Raw genomic sequence first — 15,932 nt, forward strand, 5'->3', positions numbered from 1 at the left:
AGGAGAATCAGTGGTTCTAACTGAACAATGGCTAAGGCGTCGTCTAAGACAAAGCATTATGGCAAAGCTAGTTTATTTGTTTTACTCAAAGACGTGGAATGCCACAAGAACCTACTGTTTGCAAAACTTGGCGGCCGTGTAATGTCTACTGCAAACTGCTAAAATGAGTGCTACAAGTGAAGGGTGGGCCAAATCCTGAGAACAAGCTTAACAAAAATTGGCTGATTATAGCAGCAGCACGAGAAGAAAATACGTACAGTGGAGACGTGAGTGCGACAAAACAGGTGGCGGTCCCACCTTCCTCTTCAATGGTTTTAGCAGTAGTTTGTCCATATCAATGCATCATGCGTACAGCCCGGCCATTTAGCAACAACATGTCTTATTATAATGAGATCAATGTCGCATATAATCAGCACATTCATAGAGAGGTACCCTTTCCGACACACATAATGATATTCGTCCACACTTGGTGCTTTTATTTGAATGTGTGTGCCATCCACAGCTCCAATCACGTTGGGAAATTCACAGATGGAATGAAAACCTTCCTTGATTGACTGTAATTCCCGTACAGTTGGCCAAGTAATGTAGTCGGAAGCGTGATTTGTCAGAGCAGTAGTAACACTGCTCAGTGCCAACGTATCGCCCAATACATTCTGGAAGGAACCGCTGGCAAGAAAGCGTAGTGTAACCAACACTCACACTTCTAAAGAGGGCATGATGTCTCTTTGTTTGTCTTCTTACATGCGGCTCAAACGAGATAAAACGTTCCTGGATGTCCTCCCTCTTTAAACGGTACCTTAGAATGATTTCCTCATTAGATAGCTTGTCAGAGATTTTACACACCTGCCTGTTGCTGTAATTTTTCTGCGCTGATGTTCTAAGTCTGTAATTCTCTCGCTCTGTGTCGGATATACAGCATGCATCAGAGACGCCATTTGTTTAGCAACCATACGCAAGAAACGCGAGAAAATGAGACTGACCCTTCGTATTTATACGATGACAAATTTGGTGGTGATAAATTAGGGATATTTTTACGAACGAGCGGTGTGAGTGTTGGTATATGGAAACGCAACTTTTTTTTCATAGTTGCAGCTTACGATATAGTATCTGCCAGATATGCATTCGTATGTGTTTACAGAAACAGGCCCCCGGTCTCTGTCTGTCAGTGGAAGAGGAGCTGTCTGTGCCAAAGACCAGAGATTTTATCTACAAAAATCTTTTTTTTTTTTAATTAGTAGAATACATTTTTTTGCCGGGGTTTTTTTTTGTGATATATACCTGTGTTACCCACTTTATGGATCTAGGCTTTTAGCATTTTCATCCCTGATCTCTGTACTTATAATTGACAATTGATTGCTCTTAGTTTTGTTGTTTCTTACTGGAACATGAGGTTTAGTAACGGCTCTCTGGGTTGGGGCCAGAGTGCCATTACTACAATTGACCCCCTACACTACTAGCTGAACTATACTTGGGCACATGACTCTTGCACTGAAGGAAACAAAATGTGCTTATATCACAATTGTGACTCAGAGTGACATACTCATGCTTGACAAGGCCTATAATTTTAAGGATGTCAAAGTTTTAAAAGTAGGAAAACAACAAAAAAAATGGCCTTATGTGAATATTTTTATTTTTCAGTAAAGATGTTCAGTTTTTGAGTTAAATAAAAACAAACATATTTGCTTCATGTGAAAATTAATCATATTGAATAAATCATTCAATTCTTGAGTTAAATTAAATGTGTTGTTATTTATTTAATTATACTTCCCAGAATGTTACATCCACCCACAATTACAACTGACCCTGGCCATGGGGTCAGTTGTAGCATCGGAGACCTTACATTTCAAGACCTCTTGCCATATGTATATCAGCTCTTAAAACAGGAAAACTATGGGGATTGGTAGAGGACAGATGTAAGTTGTCTGTATCAGTCTAGCTCAAATCATCTGTGCGCAATGGAAAGGTAAAACATATTACAACTGTGCCCAGTCTCCCTTGCCATAAAAATACGTTTTTGTTTTGTTTTTTACAGTGTAGAGAAACTGCACATTATATTATAAATAAATAAATATAATAATCATCGTGGACATCGTACACAATGTTAAAATATCAGGAAATTGCTTTAATAAGCTGTATTCAAATGCCCAGCATTTATTATATAGCAATAGGAGTTGTGTTTTGTTTTGTTTTTTCAAGTCAAAATAAAATAACAAATAAAACAATACAAGGTCAAATGCTTATAAATTATTTCCAAGTGGCTGATAAAGTGCCCTTTTATCATAAATGATATATAACGCTTTTGAACAGTGCAATTTACAACCCTTTTAAAAAGGATTCTCTTTTTATACAAAGTACTCACTATTGAAGGGAATAGTTCAAATACAAACGCATGGCATTAAGCACGTAAACACCTAACATTTTCAATATATTTATACGTGAAGCTGGAATCACTTTGCAGATTAGAGAACTGTCCGACTAAGTAAACTAACGTTACGGCTCCGAAAGTTATTGTGTGTTTACAAAAGGCTCTTACACCAGACAAGCAATATAACTGCAGGTGCACAGGGTTGAAAATATATATTAAAAATGAAAAGTTGGAGAGACTTTGTCACACTGTAACGAGTCTGATTAACATACCCCTGACGCTCTTTCTTAGTTTACTCGAATCCTAGCAACAACAGACAAAGAGAGTGGATTTTAGTGGGGTCCGCTGGGAGACGGTCTGGCCTTTGATCTGTCACCATTAAAGTGAGAGTCAGTACAAACTAAACCAGGCCACAGAAAAGCACCGTCCCACTACAAGAAACTTCACAAGCAGCACTCCATTGAGAGGGGATTACCTTTCACTAAAACACACAGCAATCCAGCACAAGGATCACTTTACTAGCAAGGGAAATGACACTGAGACGAACAACTTTCACTAGTTTTAGGTTAAATGTTAACTCTCTATTGACCGCATTGTTAATATTTTAAATCTATTCACGCAGTCGGATTGAAACCAGAAGGTAAAGTTGTCCTAATAATAATAATAATAATAATAATAATAATAATAATAATAATAATAATAATAATAATAATAATAATTTTTCGTGTTCTATCAGATGCTGAGATTTAAATAAATAAATAAATTCCGAAATATTTTCAAACGGTCATAGTATTTTTGTTTCAGTACATACCCCATCACATGTCTATTTGTTGGGATTTCCGGTTAGAGTGGTTATTTTGTTCCATTACTTATTTAGACTGTCGCAACATAGCCCACGTTTTACCTGTGATTTGGCTTCTTATACCACCCCACATTAGTAGTCAAAGCAGGCTTCAATACTACTAAGAATGCATTTTAATCCAATAGCCCTATAGGGGATCCTGAAAAAAAAGAATGCGATTAAACATATAGACATGCATCATTCAATTGCGGTAAATCGTCTTTTTTATTATTATTATTATTTCAAAATCCCATTTATCGGTTAAGGATATCATACCTGTTACATATAACCTATATAACTATAGTTACTCAAGTTCAGTTTAATCGGTTCATAGGTGAATTTAAATAATCGTATTCTTTTCACCTGGAGGGAGAGGGAACAGAAACACTGTAGTTTATTAAATTGTTCGTGTTTCATGTTGTTCGTCAACCCTATTATTGGATTAACAAAATATTTTATGTTAAGTGACCAGTCAGATTTAATAGAACTGTATTTTTTTTTAAAAATATATTTTTTTAAAAAAACCTTCTATCGATTGTATTTGTATTGATAATGTCACATTATCGGAGCATCTTATTGACTTTTACACTCCTACAAAAAAGCTGCTGAAGGATTAATCATTTAGTAAAGAGGTAAATTAAATTACAACAATGGATCAATTTTGCCTAACCGCATATTCGTTGTCTATATGATGAATTAGTTCAGCAGAGCAGAAAAGCCTCTTCAACCCAAACTATTATAATTTAATAAATAACTCAAATCTACCTAATTCCATGCACATCGAGGAAACACCGCTGAACCAAAGAACAACTGCATTTCTTAACGAAATAGATTTCCAGTTCTATAAAAACACCACGTTCAAAATAAGGATTTCATATCCTTTTTGGTTTATATATATATATATATATATATATATATATATATATATATATATATATATATATATATATAACACACACACACACAACAACAACAACAACAAAGGATTGCTTTCTTTACAGAAAAGGGCATAAACGAGGGAAACGCAGCAATTTAACGTTGAATTGTTTACTAAGTACCCACTTTCCTATGAAACCGGTGCAATAAAACAAGAAAAGGGGTTACATCTTAAACATGCAAGGCTGGTGATTACTTTTTTTCCTTTTTCATTTTCTTCTAAGTTCCAATGTACAAACCTCGCAGGGGGGCTTTCTGATATAAAGACAGGTCTGGAATCTTGACCACGAGCTCTGCAATTACAACCCCATTAGGTGCACTCCACTAGCATTAACATGCACACGATCCCACTGGTAAGCGCATAATCCGTTTGTTTCGTGAATTGCCTTACTATAGAAAAAAAGAAAAGAAAAATACTCAGACTTTCTGGCCTAAACTTAAAAAAAAAATACATTCTCTTCATAAGGAGAAACAAACGGGACTACTTATTTTATGCCGGTTCTTTTGAAGGTTTATGTTAATTCTAATTTACAGAAAATACAAATGAATGTTGGTTAATAATACGCGATGTTTGTTTTCGCCGCATCAATCAAAGTAACACTGCATTTGTATATAGAACGTGTTTTATCCTGTACAAAAAACGTCACTAACTTGCGATAGATATTTGGATTATCCCTCCCCACCCCCGTCCCATTTTTAGTAGTGAGATGAGCATTTTTCATCTAATACCAGACACTAGTCGACATACATTTATAAAAATAAACACATAAATAAATAAATTAATAAATAATAATAATAAAAAAAACCTGTAAAAGTATTCAGTGTAAGTTGAACATTAAACTTGTCGGTCAGAACAAAAGATTCCGATATGACCTCTGTATAAAATACACGAATCTGTTACTTATAACAACTAACCATTCCAAACATGCGGATATGCGAAACACATTGCACATAACCCAAATTCTAACAGGAACACCCATGTAAACATATAGAAACTGATGTGAATTAGTCCAAGCTTTATTCTGATATGGAAATGTTTATAAAGCGTGAAGCAGATGACTTATCTCCATATTTGTAGAAATGTCCGTTTATTATAACCTTTGCTGCAAAAATAGATATCATGAAATGAGTAAAACAAGGTCAAATAAATACACGTTGGGATAAACTAAGCAAAGGGTGCAGCACAAACACCACATGTTATTTTTAACATTGTAAAATGTTCTAGAGGGTCAACTTTGATTTAAAATGATTTAAAAGTACAAAACTGATTGCAGTGTATGCTATTTTATTGCTTCCGTTATCTTGTTTAATTACAATATTATACAGCATTCCTGAAAATTGGCCTCTTAGACCTAAAGCTATGCAGAATCGTGTTCTATTGTTTCAGAGGTGCACTAAACCAGGATTCTTTTTAAAACTATACTAATAAGTATAAATGCTGCCTGCTTGAATTTTATGATTGCGGTTATATCTTCTTTCCCAAACGAGTCAATTGCTCCAGACGCCCCTTGCCTTTAATTTAAACGATACATTTTATTGCACTGAAATAATCCTCTGTTAAAATGAGGTTGTCACAGATTGTCATTAGCACACTAGTAAAACAATGAAGACATTATTTGGAGAACCCCCAGGCGGGAAATTAAGGAATAAAACAATCTCTACCACACGGGTCCTATTGAGATTAATGAAAAAATTATGCAAAACATTTCATTTTAATTTTCCTAGGACAGTGTTTTGCATACATATATTACGCACTGTATTGTACCTGATGATTTATTAAACTAATCTAATGAAACAACCAGGGTAGCACTCAAGGAAATTGTATTCCTAGATCATTTTCAAAGTAATTGAGTCTCATCAGTTTTTGTACGATTTTAATAGTGTTAATTGTAATTTACTCTCTAAGGGATCCCCAGTAAAATGTATTTAAATCTGCTAGGCTGGTTGAGAAGATTATGTCAAGTTGGATACATACTAGAAGTGTCATGTAATATTATACAGAATTAGTTGGAAGGAGCCACATTCCTTTAAATTCAGCCTAGATGACATCATGAAATCATTAAGGCAAGTGAACTGATGCCTAAATAATGTCAGTCAAGTATCAGCGCTTTGATTTTAAATATGATTATCTATTACATTGTCTGATCAATCATAAAATACTGAACAAAAAGTATGAATTACTTCATATACTGGTGTTATGCTTAGTCTTGTGAATTAACACCTGTTCTACATTATTTACTGTGCAGGGTGACAAAGATGGAGTATGCAACAGCACTATTTGCATTTTAAAAGCTTTACAACAGACAGGGCTAGATGAGGCACAATTTACTGTAAAACCAGAGCACAGGTTTGTGTGATAGACCTAACAGTGGGCTTCTCACAAACTAAAAATTAAAAAGTCGTTCTGGGTCAGCTTAGATGAAGCATCTACTTCGCTGATGAGACAGTGAGCAGAGCTCTAGTCAAGCTCCTTCAAACTGGAAGAAATTAAAGCAGGTGGCACTTTACATTAAGCAAAACAAATATTAAAAAATAGAAAAACAAGTAAACAAAAAAAAGTGGAAACTGTGGCCAAGTGCCAGAAAGTCATCTTATTGTTAGGCCTTTGGCTGAGCACAGCAGTGCGCTGTATCTTGTTGTCTGGCATTAGCTTGGCAGAAGTAACAGAATGCTTCATGCAGAAACAATTCATCACGGAACATCAAATCTTACTGTCGTCCGTTTTACTGCGAAAACTATTTTTACTCATCTATCGTGAGATAAAAATTTTTTTTCTGGACGTTCATTTTTTTTGATGACCCTTGAATACTAAAAAGGTTGTTTTCTCACAAACATGAATCAATTTAATAATAATTCATAAAAAATATCACTAATATCAAAATTGTCAAACTGGGCGTTATTTGTTCAACAGCGGATTGATGTCCTTGATGTTGTCGGTCCTGGTTTTATGGTTTTATATTTGAATGGTAACTCAAGCATTTACAACAGTAACTGGAAATGTAACTTAACTGTGATGCAATGTAACACTTGATGATATTTCATTATGTAGTAGTGGGTAACTGGTGTATACATCTTTTATTTCTCTCTCTTTTTTTTTTACAGGAACATATATGTATATCCTTTTTAACATATTCAAAAGGCAGGCAACAGGGCATAACAAAACAAACCAAAAAAACACTTTGGGAATTGTTGTATATTTACATACTGAAAATAACCAAAACAGCCTTCCCTGTGGTGTTTGTGTAAGTGCAGTAGCATTGCTGCTGTGCAGGTCATGGGAGGGTTGATGCCCAGTTTAAAAGTATTCATTCCCATTTCACCAAGAACAGTGGCTCATAGTAAGTGCACAAAGGGCTGTGATTTACTGAGGGACTGAAACAAAATCTCAGATTGTTGGTTTAAGAGAACTCATTGAAGTTCTCTGGCAACCACAACTTTGATCTAGCGCAGCTCAAAAACCCTTTAGCCCTTTGGTGTAGGAGCGCCAGCTGAATAGCAGAACAACGGCTGGTTGTTGTGTTTATTTACCCTTACTCCAAGCTGACTGGACCTCTGGAACTGTGGACCCACACATCTGACCTACGAGTGGCAGGATGCAATTCTTACACAGAGGGTCTGGGGGAAAAACGTTAGGCTGCTCATTTGTATATAAAAACTAAAATTACAATTAAAACCCTGCGTTTACTTCATTTTGCTATTCCATGTGTGATAAAAGGTCCAGATTACTGGAATTGCAATACTGATACATAGACACAGAAACAATGGGCTTTGTTTTCAGAACTTGATTAGTACAAATCCACTGCAGCATTTTGTTTTTCAAAACAATCTCTTTTTAAAACTTTTATTAATTTTACCTATGCAAAGATGTTGGCATTTACAGTATATTTGGGATGAGCACATCCTCTGCGGATCATTTGTCTTGGATTGCTGCGGCGAGGGTAACAATGTTTTGTGCCTGCTTTAGTGAAGGCATGTCGATCATACTTCCATGAAAACTAAATGCACCCTGGAAGAAAAAAAATAAACAATTACAAATTAAAACTGTTTTAAAGTGTTGGAGGATTTTTTGAGGAATAAATATAACACTTGGTGAAATGATTGGTATGCTTTTAAGAACGCTAATTCTAAAACTGAACAGCTGATTTCTTCCCCCAACACCCCTCTGTGAAAATAATTAAAACTCTATATATTGGAGGGAATTTACTATTTCAACCCATCTATAGTTATGTTTTTTTTTTATTGCTACAATAATTGAATTCCCTACTCAGTTGTAAATGTATGACTATAGCTATATAAGTCAATAATATATCAATAAAATACAGTAATATATTCCTAAATTCCATGCCACAATTTAATCCTGTCATGTTAAACAAAATTTTACAGAAGCACAATTCACTGGCTTATTTATACACATACATACTTGTATTTTATTTTTTAATTTTAGTCATTAGCAAGACGAAAGAGGTGCTTTTCGTGGTAACCTTTAAGATAATGAAGTGACAATACTGCGATCGCTACAATTCTTCCTCCAGGCCATACCTAATATACAAATTTCTGGCAGCAAGGTGGAGACAGATTGTGCATCACCACTGCAATCTGCATCACCACTGCACCATCTAAAGAGTAATAGCCCACAGAGCACAAAACACAAGATTCAATGATGCACTAAATTAGGAAAAATAATATCCTACACCTAATTTGCTTTTCCATCTACAAAATCTCTGAACATTAAACTGCTGGGTTTTTTTTTGGACGTTGATATTTGTATTTACTTAAAAGCAACCACGACTTCCTTTGTCCCCAGTTGTGAATCCTGCTGCATCGTACCTCTTTGTATTCATAATCTAGTGTAAATATTTAACTCCTAACAAAGTTAAGTGAAAAAAAAAACTTAATTGACAACACTGTAAATCAATTTCAGCAAAGGGATTTTGTAATTGAATAGCATCTGATTAAGCTTTACCTTTCCTAATTTCTGATGTTCATCAAAAGCAGAGATCAGATCTTGAGCCCATTTCACCTTCTCTGAGCTTGGAAAATATTCTTCTTGCACAATCTTGATTTGGTTGGGATGAATAACCTGTTTACCTGAAACAGATCAGCACAATACATATTACGTTGCAGTCATTTACATCTGCATTACAATTCACTTACATTGTTTGTACATATTGTGACCATATTTATAAATATATATATATTTAGCATTCTTCTAAAATGACCACATTCTGTTTCGCATTCAGTACAAATTTGATTGTACACAGGAAGGAGACAAAAAAACAAGTGTCCAATAATGGTTATATTCTTTGTGTCTCTCCAGTGTAACTGACAAAAACTTGAGATGTTTTTGTCTTTTGGGTAAATGCCTGATTTAACAGAATGACTAACATATAAAAATTACATAAGAGTTTATTCTTAACAGTGATATATAACACAATAAAAAAAAATAAAACAAAGGGTTTTTTTTCAAAATATGATGTTGGTAATTGGAAATAATTTAGAAAATACATTACACAATTGTGTTGACTTTAAACTTGTTCAAATTGAACCACATTAAATTATATTCCCCAGCATATGTTTAGATTGCTGGTAAAATGTAATAAAAAATATGTCAACCGTTTATTTTTAATGCATGTGTGCCTCTTTTTATATATTGTCAAAATGTATTTTTATAGTGTATCATTAAAATTGATCATTATCCACAACATTGTGTTATTTGTCAAAGCAGATTTGAAAATCTTTTCATAGGGAGATCTTCTTTATTGAGTCAATGCAGCTCAAATGAAACTCAAGTTTCAGTTTAATAAGAGTGTCATTTAGAGGTAGAAGTTGTACACTAAATATTTAGATTATTCTTAAAAGTAGTAGTTTAAGAATTGTAGGGAAACAGCAGGAAGAAAGGACACTATGAATCATATTTTCTCACGGGTGTCAACCTGATTTTCAAGCTGAGATTCGTCACTAGTACGCCACTTCAACGGTCAGTTACATTTTAATCCAAACTGTTATGAGGATTGTCTTGCTGAAGGTTAAAACACATTAGTGGTTGCAGCTACAGTCAAACCATTGTAAAACAGATATAGATGTCACGCTGAAATGCAGCAATTATTAAATAGCTGAGCGGCCTGTTTTAATCAACAACCATAAGGGTGAAGAATTGGAAGCCATTATAATGTATGACCGTGAAATCCTGTTTTTACAGTACCGTTTGATCGACCTTGTTTGAGATCAATACCTGTCATGTCCCGTAAGTAAATGTAAGACTGTCATTTTTTTTTCTTCTCTTCAACAGAAGAAAATAAAAATAGTAATATATATGTTGCTTAAGCTTTACCGTTAATGATTAAGTCAGCTGTGGATGTGGTTTCATCGAACAGACTTATTGTGCAACTGAAAAATAATATATACTTATATATGCATACACTTTGGTCACTTATTTTTAATTAAATTTTTAGAATATATTTTCTCCAAATTGATCTGGATGCCTTCTCAATTTCAGCATAGTTGATGTACTCCAGAACACATAACACTGAACTGTTCCATCAGCAACACCAATCAAACCAATTTCCTTTAAATTCAGCATAAAGTGGGTTAGATAACTGCAATTATGACTGAATCAGAAAACAATGTTATTTTTTTACTCTATTTCTGTGTTTATTTATTTGCACTGTACAGTCCCAACTCTTGAAAGCAATTCACCACTGTTTTTATATAATAGAATCATTTATACTCTTTCACATCACCCCAAGTTCCTCCCAAAAAAGATTTAATTATTAACAGAAATCTTTACATTGTTTAATGATTTACTGTATTTTTTTTTTTTTTAATATTTAAAATTATAACAAATTCTTCATGTAAACTCTCATCAGCCAAAATGTGTCCTATTCTATTATCATAACACAGTCGTAGAAAAATACAACCCGGTCTCAAACTCAAAGTAAAGTACGTTATTCTGCTGATTTAATTTGATAACCCTTGACAAATATTTTACAGATGACTAAAAATAAAATGCAGATATTATTGGAAATGATGCGTCGGCTGCATATTGATATGGAGAGATTGTCATCAATTTTGTTGCAGTGAATTTTTTCAAATTTTTTTTTTGCTGTGCCAATCCAAAAATAGTGTTCGTAATATTTTAAAATAGGCTTTCAAGAAGTGTATTTGAATGCACTGCGTGGAATACTTTTTCAATTGATAGTCATTTTAATGTATTTTTAGGAGTTTATCATTATTTATTTTAGGGGGGTGGGGATGGTGTTGGAAGCAAAGGCCCCCTATGGCATAGCACTTCCTCTTCTTCTCTGCATCTCTCATTCCTATAATCCTGGAACAAAGTGTGTTAATCATACAATAAACACCACCTGTCCAATTAACACTAGAGAACATAGCATTTCCTTTTACTCCATTTAAGTTGGGTTTTAAATCGCTCGAGTATTTATTTTGGAGAACCTCAAACTGTATGTCTGTTTTGATAACAATACTGCACTATACAAATCTTAAGGTTTTATTATTACAGGCAGTTTGATGGTTTGACACAAATAGCCTAGTGGTCTGACCTCTATACCCGAAGCGTGTCAGTTTAAATCTTTTTTTGCCTCTTCAGCAGGGATTCGGCTGAGAGATGTGATGAGTTTCCAGACTTGAAGCTCCATATGCACAAACAATATTTTGTCTCACAATTACAATTATACCCTAATATGTATTACTTGGTAACAACCTTCGGGCACTTTACTATATGGCTGACAACTTTGTTTTGCCAGGCTAAAATCTATTTGGCTGCCTAAAACAACAAAGGCCAATCAGTTGCCATTATTTCTCACTTGTGGATGGCAGCAACACATTGTCAATAATCCAACCCTCTTCCACCCCAAATATACACACACATGGTATTTTGTTACATATTCTTTTGTTAAAATGAGAGAACATTTCACATCACCTCCTAAAATCAGTACTGATTTTAGTAGAGGCAACCTTCTGTGCAAACATTGCTGGGTGCTGCCACCTTGAACCAATAAATTGTACGTGTAAGCTGACAAAACAATGTGAAATGCAGTATGAAGACAGTACCTGTAAAACCCATGAGGGCGCCCTCCCTCGACTGCCTGCGAAGACCCTCCTCATCCTGGTAGTCGATGTAAACAAGGTCTATGGCTTGGAGGCCAAAGGCTTTGGCTGTGACAACAACTTTTTGTCTAGCATACAGCAGCTCATGAGCTTCTTTGGTTCTTGATGCACCTGTAAAAAAAATAAAAAATAAATAAAATAATATATATGTAAAGTTAGATAATGTCTTCAGCATGTACCATTACACATTTAGCTATTAAAAATGATACCTATATGTATTGAAAGACTACACTCTTACGAAAGAAAATGCATACAATCATTACTTTATTTTGTTGTTTTATCTTTAAGCTTTATTCAAGATGTATTTATTGTTTTTTTGCTATTCTTTACTATAGAATAGGCAATCTAAGATCATTTTGGATTGAACTGTTTTCTAACTCTAAGTCATAGCTATTAACCCCTTTTTCAAAAGCCAATCATTTTCTGAGAGAGAGAGAGAGAGAGAGAGAGAGAGAGAGAGAGAGAGAGAGAGAGAGAGAGAGAGAGAGAGAGACAGAGAGAGAGAGAGAGAGAGAGAGAGAGAGAGACAGAGAGAGAGAGAGAGAGAGAAATTGTATCAAATAGATATGCACGCAATCAGGTATAGAATATAAGTATGATAAAAGTAACCTATGCTGGCACAGAAATCATCAGATCCAAACACAACCCCATCATGATGAAGGCCAGTTTTCGGTCCAAGCAGTCGAATTTCTTCACAAACAGTCTGCAAGTTAAATAAATGAAACCAGTAAGTTGAAGAAGCATTGAAAAAAAATAGCGCATTGGAAGAAAACACAGACTGGCACACTGTCACTATCCATGTCGAGTTTGTTAGAGACATACATTCTTTGACTGAAAATATTGGGTCTTCAACTTCCTACATAGAGTATGCATGAACGATTTGTTTATACTGTACGTGCAGCACATCATTATGAATGAAAAAAGAAATGGATGAGTGAAGTTTATTTTCTTTTATACTCTAGAGGCGGAAATAAACGGTATCATTACCCTTTTCATAGTATTCACTGAATGCTGCCTAAGTTAGTCCTGTTTCTTCTGCTTTAAATGAACAGGGGTTTGTGGGGGATCACTGTGGCAGTGTTGTAAAAACTCTTTGTGCAGAAAGTTTGGAATCTGATATGGCATTGTGTCAGCAATGGAGCAGCTGGAATTTGTCTTGCTTTTGTCAAGTTTCCAAATGAATTTCAGTTCTTGCTGTGACACAGTGATATTTTCCTGTCATGGCTCCTCAGAACAACAAAACAAACAATACAAAATGGAGACTGATAGTTTCCCCTTTATTTATTTATTTTATACATTTTCATCGCAAAACACAAAAAAAAACCCCTGTTTTCACACACCTTTAGAAGTTTACTTATAAACATATGTATTTAAAATAAATCCATGGACATTTTTGGGTTTGTATTTCTTTAGGGAATACAAGGTTAGAAACAAGACCAGCTATAAAATAAATACGCTACTTTGTTTGTGACCCCCCCCCCCCCCCCTTCTTTCAAGCAATAATACAAGAGGAAAGAGTCAATATACAGTATAGGTTCAATTATTTCATTTTGGGTCATCAGTGTCGATCTTGTAAAACGTAAATGCAACCAACTATGTAATTTGTATTAAACAGTTTATTATTTGCTTACCCTAAAATTGAGCAATCCCACTGCAGTTTCCACAAATGTGATTAACCTCAAGGGTTCTGTCAGGGTCCTTCCTTTCAAAAAGTGTGTGCATTTATCTACAAACTGAAAAGAGAATATATCAAAATCTGATACAGAAATAAATATTACAAATCGGCAAAATGGCTTGACCAGCCAAACGCAGGATGCAGCAATACGTTTTGGGCCTACAGTACATGTACTCCTGTTATATTGGATGATTCATCCAAATACAGTTACATTTTTATTATTATGAACTCAGAATGAAGCCATGGTTCTGAACATACTTTTAAATTATGCTGTTGCTGTCAGTATTACAAAGCATTGGTCAGTTTTTGGTTGACAAAGGGCCCGATTCAGTCAACTATTTCCAGGGAAAAAAGACATTAAGATAAATATAAATTCACACCTTCAAACATTTTTGATGTGATTTGGACATCACTGTTAGTCATTAATATATAAAAAAAATTCTCCACATCAACTTATTTCACACATTTATATCTTCTGAAAATGCTTTTTTCCAACCAGTTAATTGAATTAGGAATTAAGATTAAAATGATGTCCTCCACTTTTTCAATGTAAATCATCAAAATCTGTGTGCAACACGCCTTATACAAAATGTTTCTTGACATCATAAATACAGTATGATTAACAAATACACTGTATCTGAATATTTAAAAATAGTTTGCATATTATGTTATTTGTCTGCACCTGTACGCACTAAAGAACTTATACAAGAAACATACAATAAATCAATAAACAAATTCGTTTGCTGCCTATTTATGAAAAAGAAAAAAAAGAAAAAGGAAAAAAGAAATATCTGAATTCCGTAATCCATCTGCTTCTTAGTTTACTGTGGTATACTGTAGTTTACTTTTCCACTTAGGAAGGATAGTGTGGCCTGTGTGAGAACAGTAGACACTAAGTTTAACATGGCACTACTTAGACCTTTTATTCTGTATGATTCCCTTAATATTTTAGCTTACCTAAGAAGGCTTTAAAACAAAGTTTATTCTTTGAAGACCAAAGCATTCCATTTTTTTTCCAAGAGACCAGTTCACAGCTAGCTTTGGGCTGCCAGTGGGGTAGCCCAGATTCCCAAATCTATCATCTGGAAACACACAAAAGCTCCCTTGCTCAGATATTTCCTTTCAAAGCAAGTACAAAAAAAGAGAGACTACAAATTTGTTATTTATTTTTTCCATGTTTTCATAAACAAGAGGGGGAGGGGGGGGGGGGGGGATTCTGGACAGATAAAAAATAACCACAGGTAAGTAAAAGCTATTTTTGTAAATAATGACAAAAATGTCCCACACAAAGAATATTTGTTCATTGAAGGATTTTTTTTTTTTTTTAAAGGGAATTTTAATCATCTCTCCATTCAATCTCAGTTGGATAAATCATATCTAAGAGATTTGCATAAATATAAACCATCAAAGACTTTTCATCTACAAAGGAGTTTTCAAGACCCAATAAGCTTTGTACTGTAATCAGAGGTCACAACCCTGCAGGAGTAATGCTGCTATGGCAACATAAAAACGAATGCTAAAGGCTTAGCATAATATTCTTACTATTAGAAAGAAAACTCCTTTTTAAAAGAAGACAGCTTATTTGACAGTCGCCAGGTTTATTTTTCGTTAACTTATTTCAGCTGCTACAGTACGTAATTATTATTATTTACTTCTTAGCAGACGCCCTTATCCAGGTCGACTTACAGTTGTAAACCAAAATTCATTTCAAGAATCACAGTACAAGTATTAATTCAATTAAGAGCAAGATAAAATGCAATGACTTTGGTTTTAGCAAGTACCTAGATGATATGACAGTGTACAAGGAAGCTGAACAATGTGAACTCTTCAAAGGTCCACAGATTGAGAGAACTACCAGATGCTTTTGAGTGATAAACAATTACATCTTTACTGGTCAGTCTTTACAGATCACTGCAGCTTTAATTAAATGTTTATTTTCTATTGTCTGTCTAGAAAACACAGTATGCTCACATTATTACAGTGTAAAACAC

At 34.4% G+C, this 15,932-nt stretch overlaps 1 protein-coding gene across 3 annotated transcripts in view; it reads right to left on the bottom strand.

The window, feature by feature from the left end:
* Nucleotides 1-7,967: 7,967 nt before the first annotated feature.
* clybl (citrate lyase beta like) overlaps nucleotides 7,968-15,932 on the bottom strand; it is a 69,544-nt gene continuing 61,579 nt past the window's right edge. For all 3 annotated transcript variants that reach the window (XM_034923399.2, XM_034923398.2, XM_059029998.1), the window contains exons 4-8: nucleotides 13,898-13,999; nucleotides 12,876-12,969; nucleotides 12,210-12,377; nucleotides 9,106-9,230; nucleotides 7,968-8,148 (exon numbers count right to left, since the gene is read on the bottom strand). In XM_034923399.2, coding sequence (XP_034779290.2) covers nucleotides 8,053-8,148; nucleotides 9,106-9,230; nucleotides 12,210-12,377; nucleotides 12,876-12,969; nucleotides 13,898-13,999 — 585 coding nt within the window. In that variant the 3' untranslated portion in view covers nucleotides 7,968-8,052. The remainder of the gene's footprint in view (nucleotides 8,149-9,105; nucleotides 9,231-12,209; nucleotides 12,378-12,875; nucleotides 12,970-13,897; nucleotides 14,000-15,932) is intronic.

The sequence above is a fragment of the Acipenser ruthenus genome, chromosome 9 (genome assembly GCF_902713425.1).
Source record: "Acipenser ruthenus chromosome 9, fAciRut3.2 maternal haplotype, whole genome shotgun sequence".
Taxonomy (NCBI): domain Eukaryota; kingdom Metazoa; phylum Chordata; class Actinopteri; order Acipenseriformes; family Acipenseridae; genus Acipenser; species Acipenser ruthenus.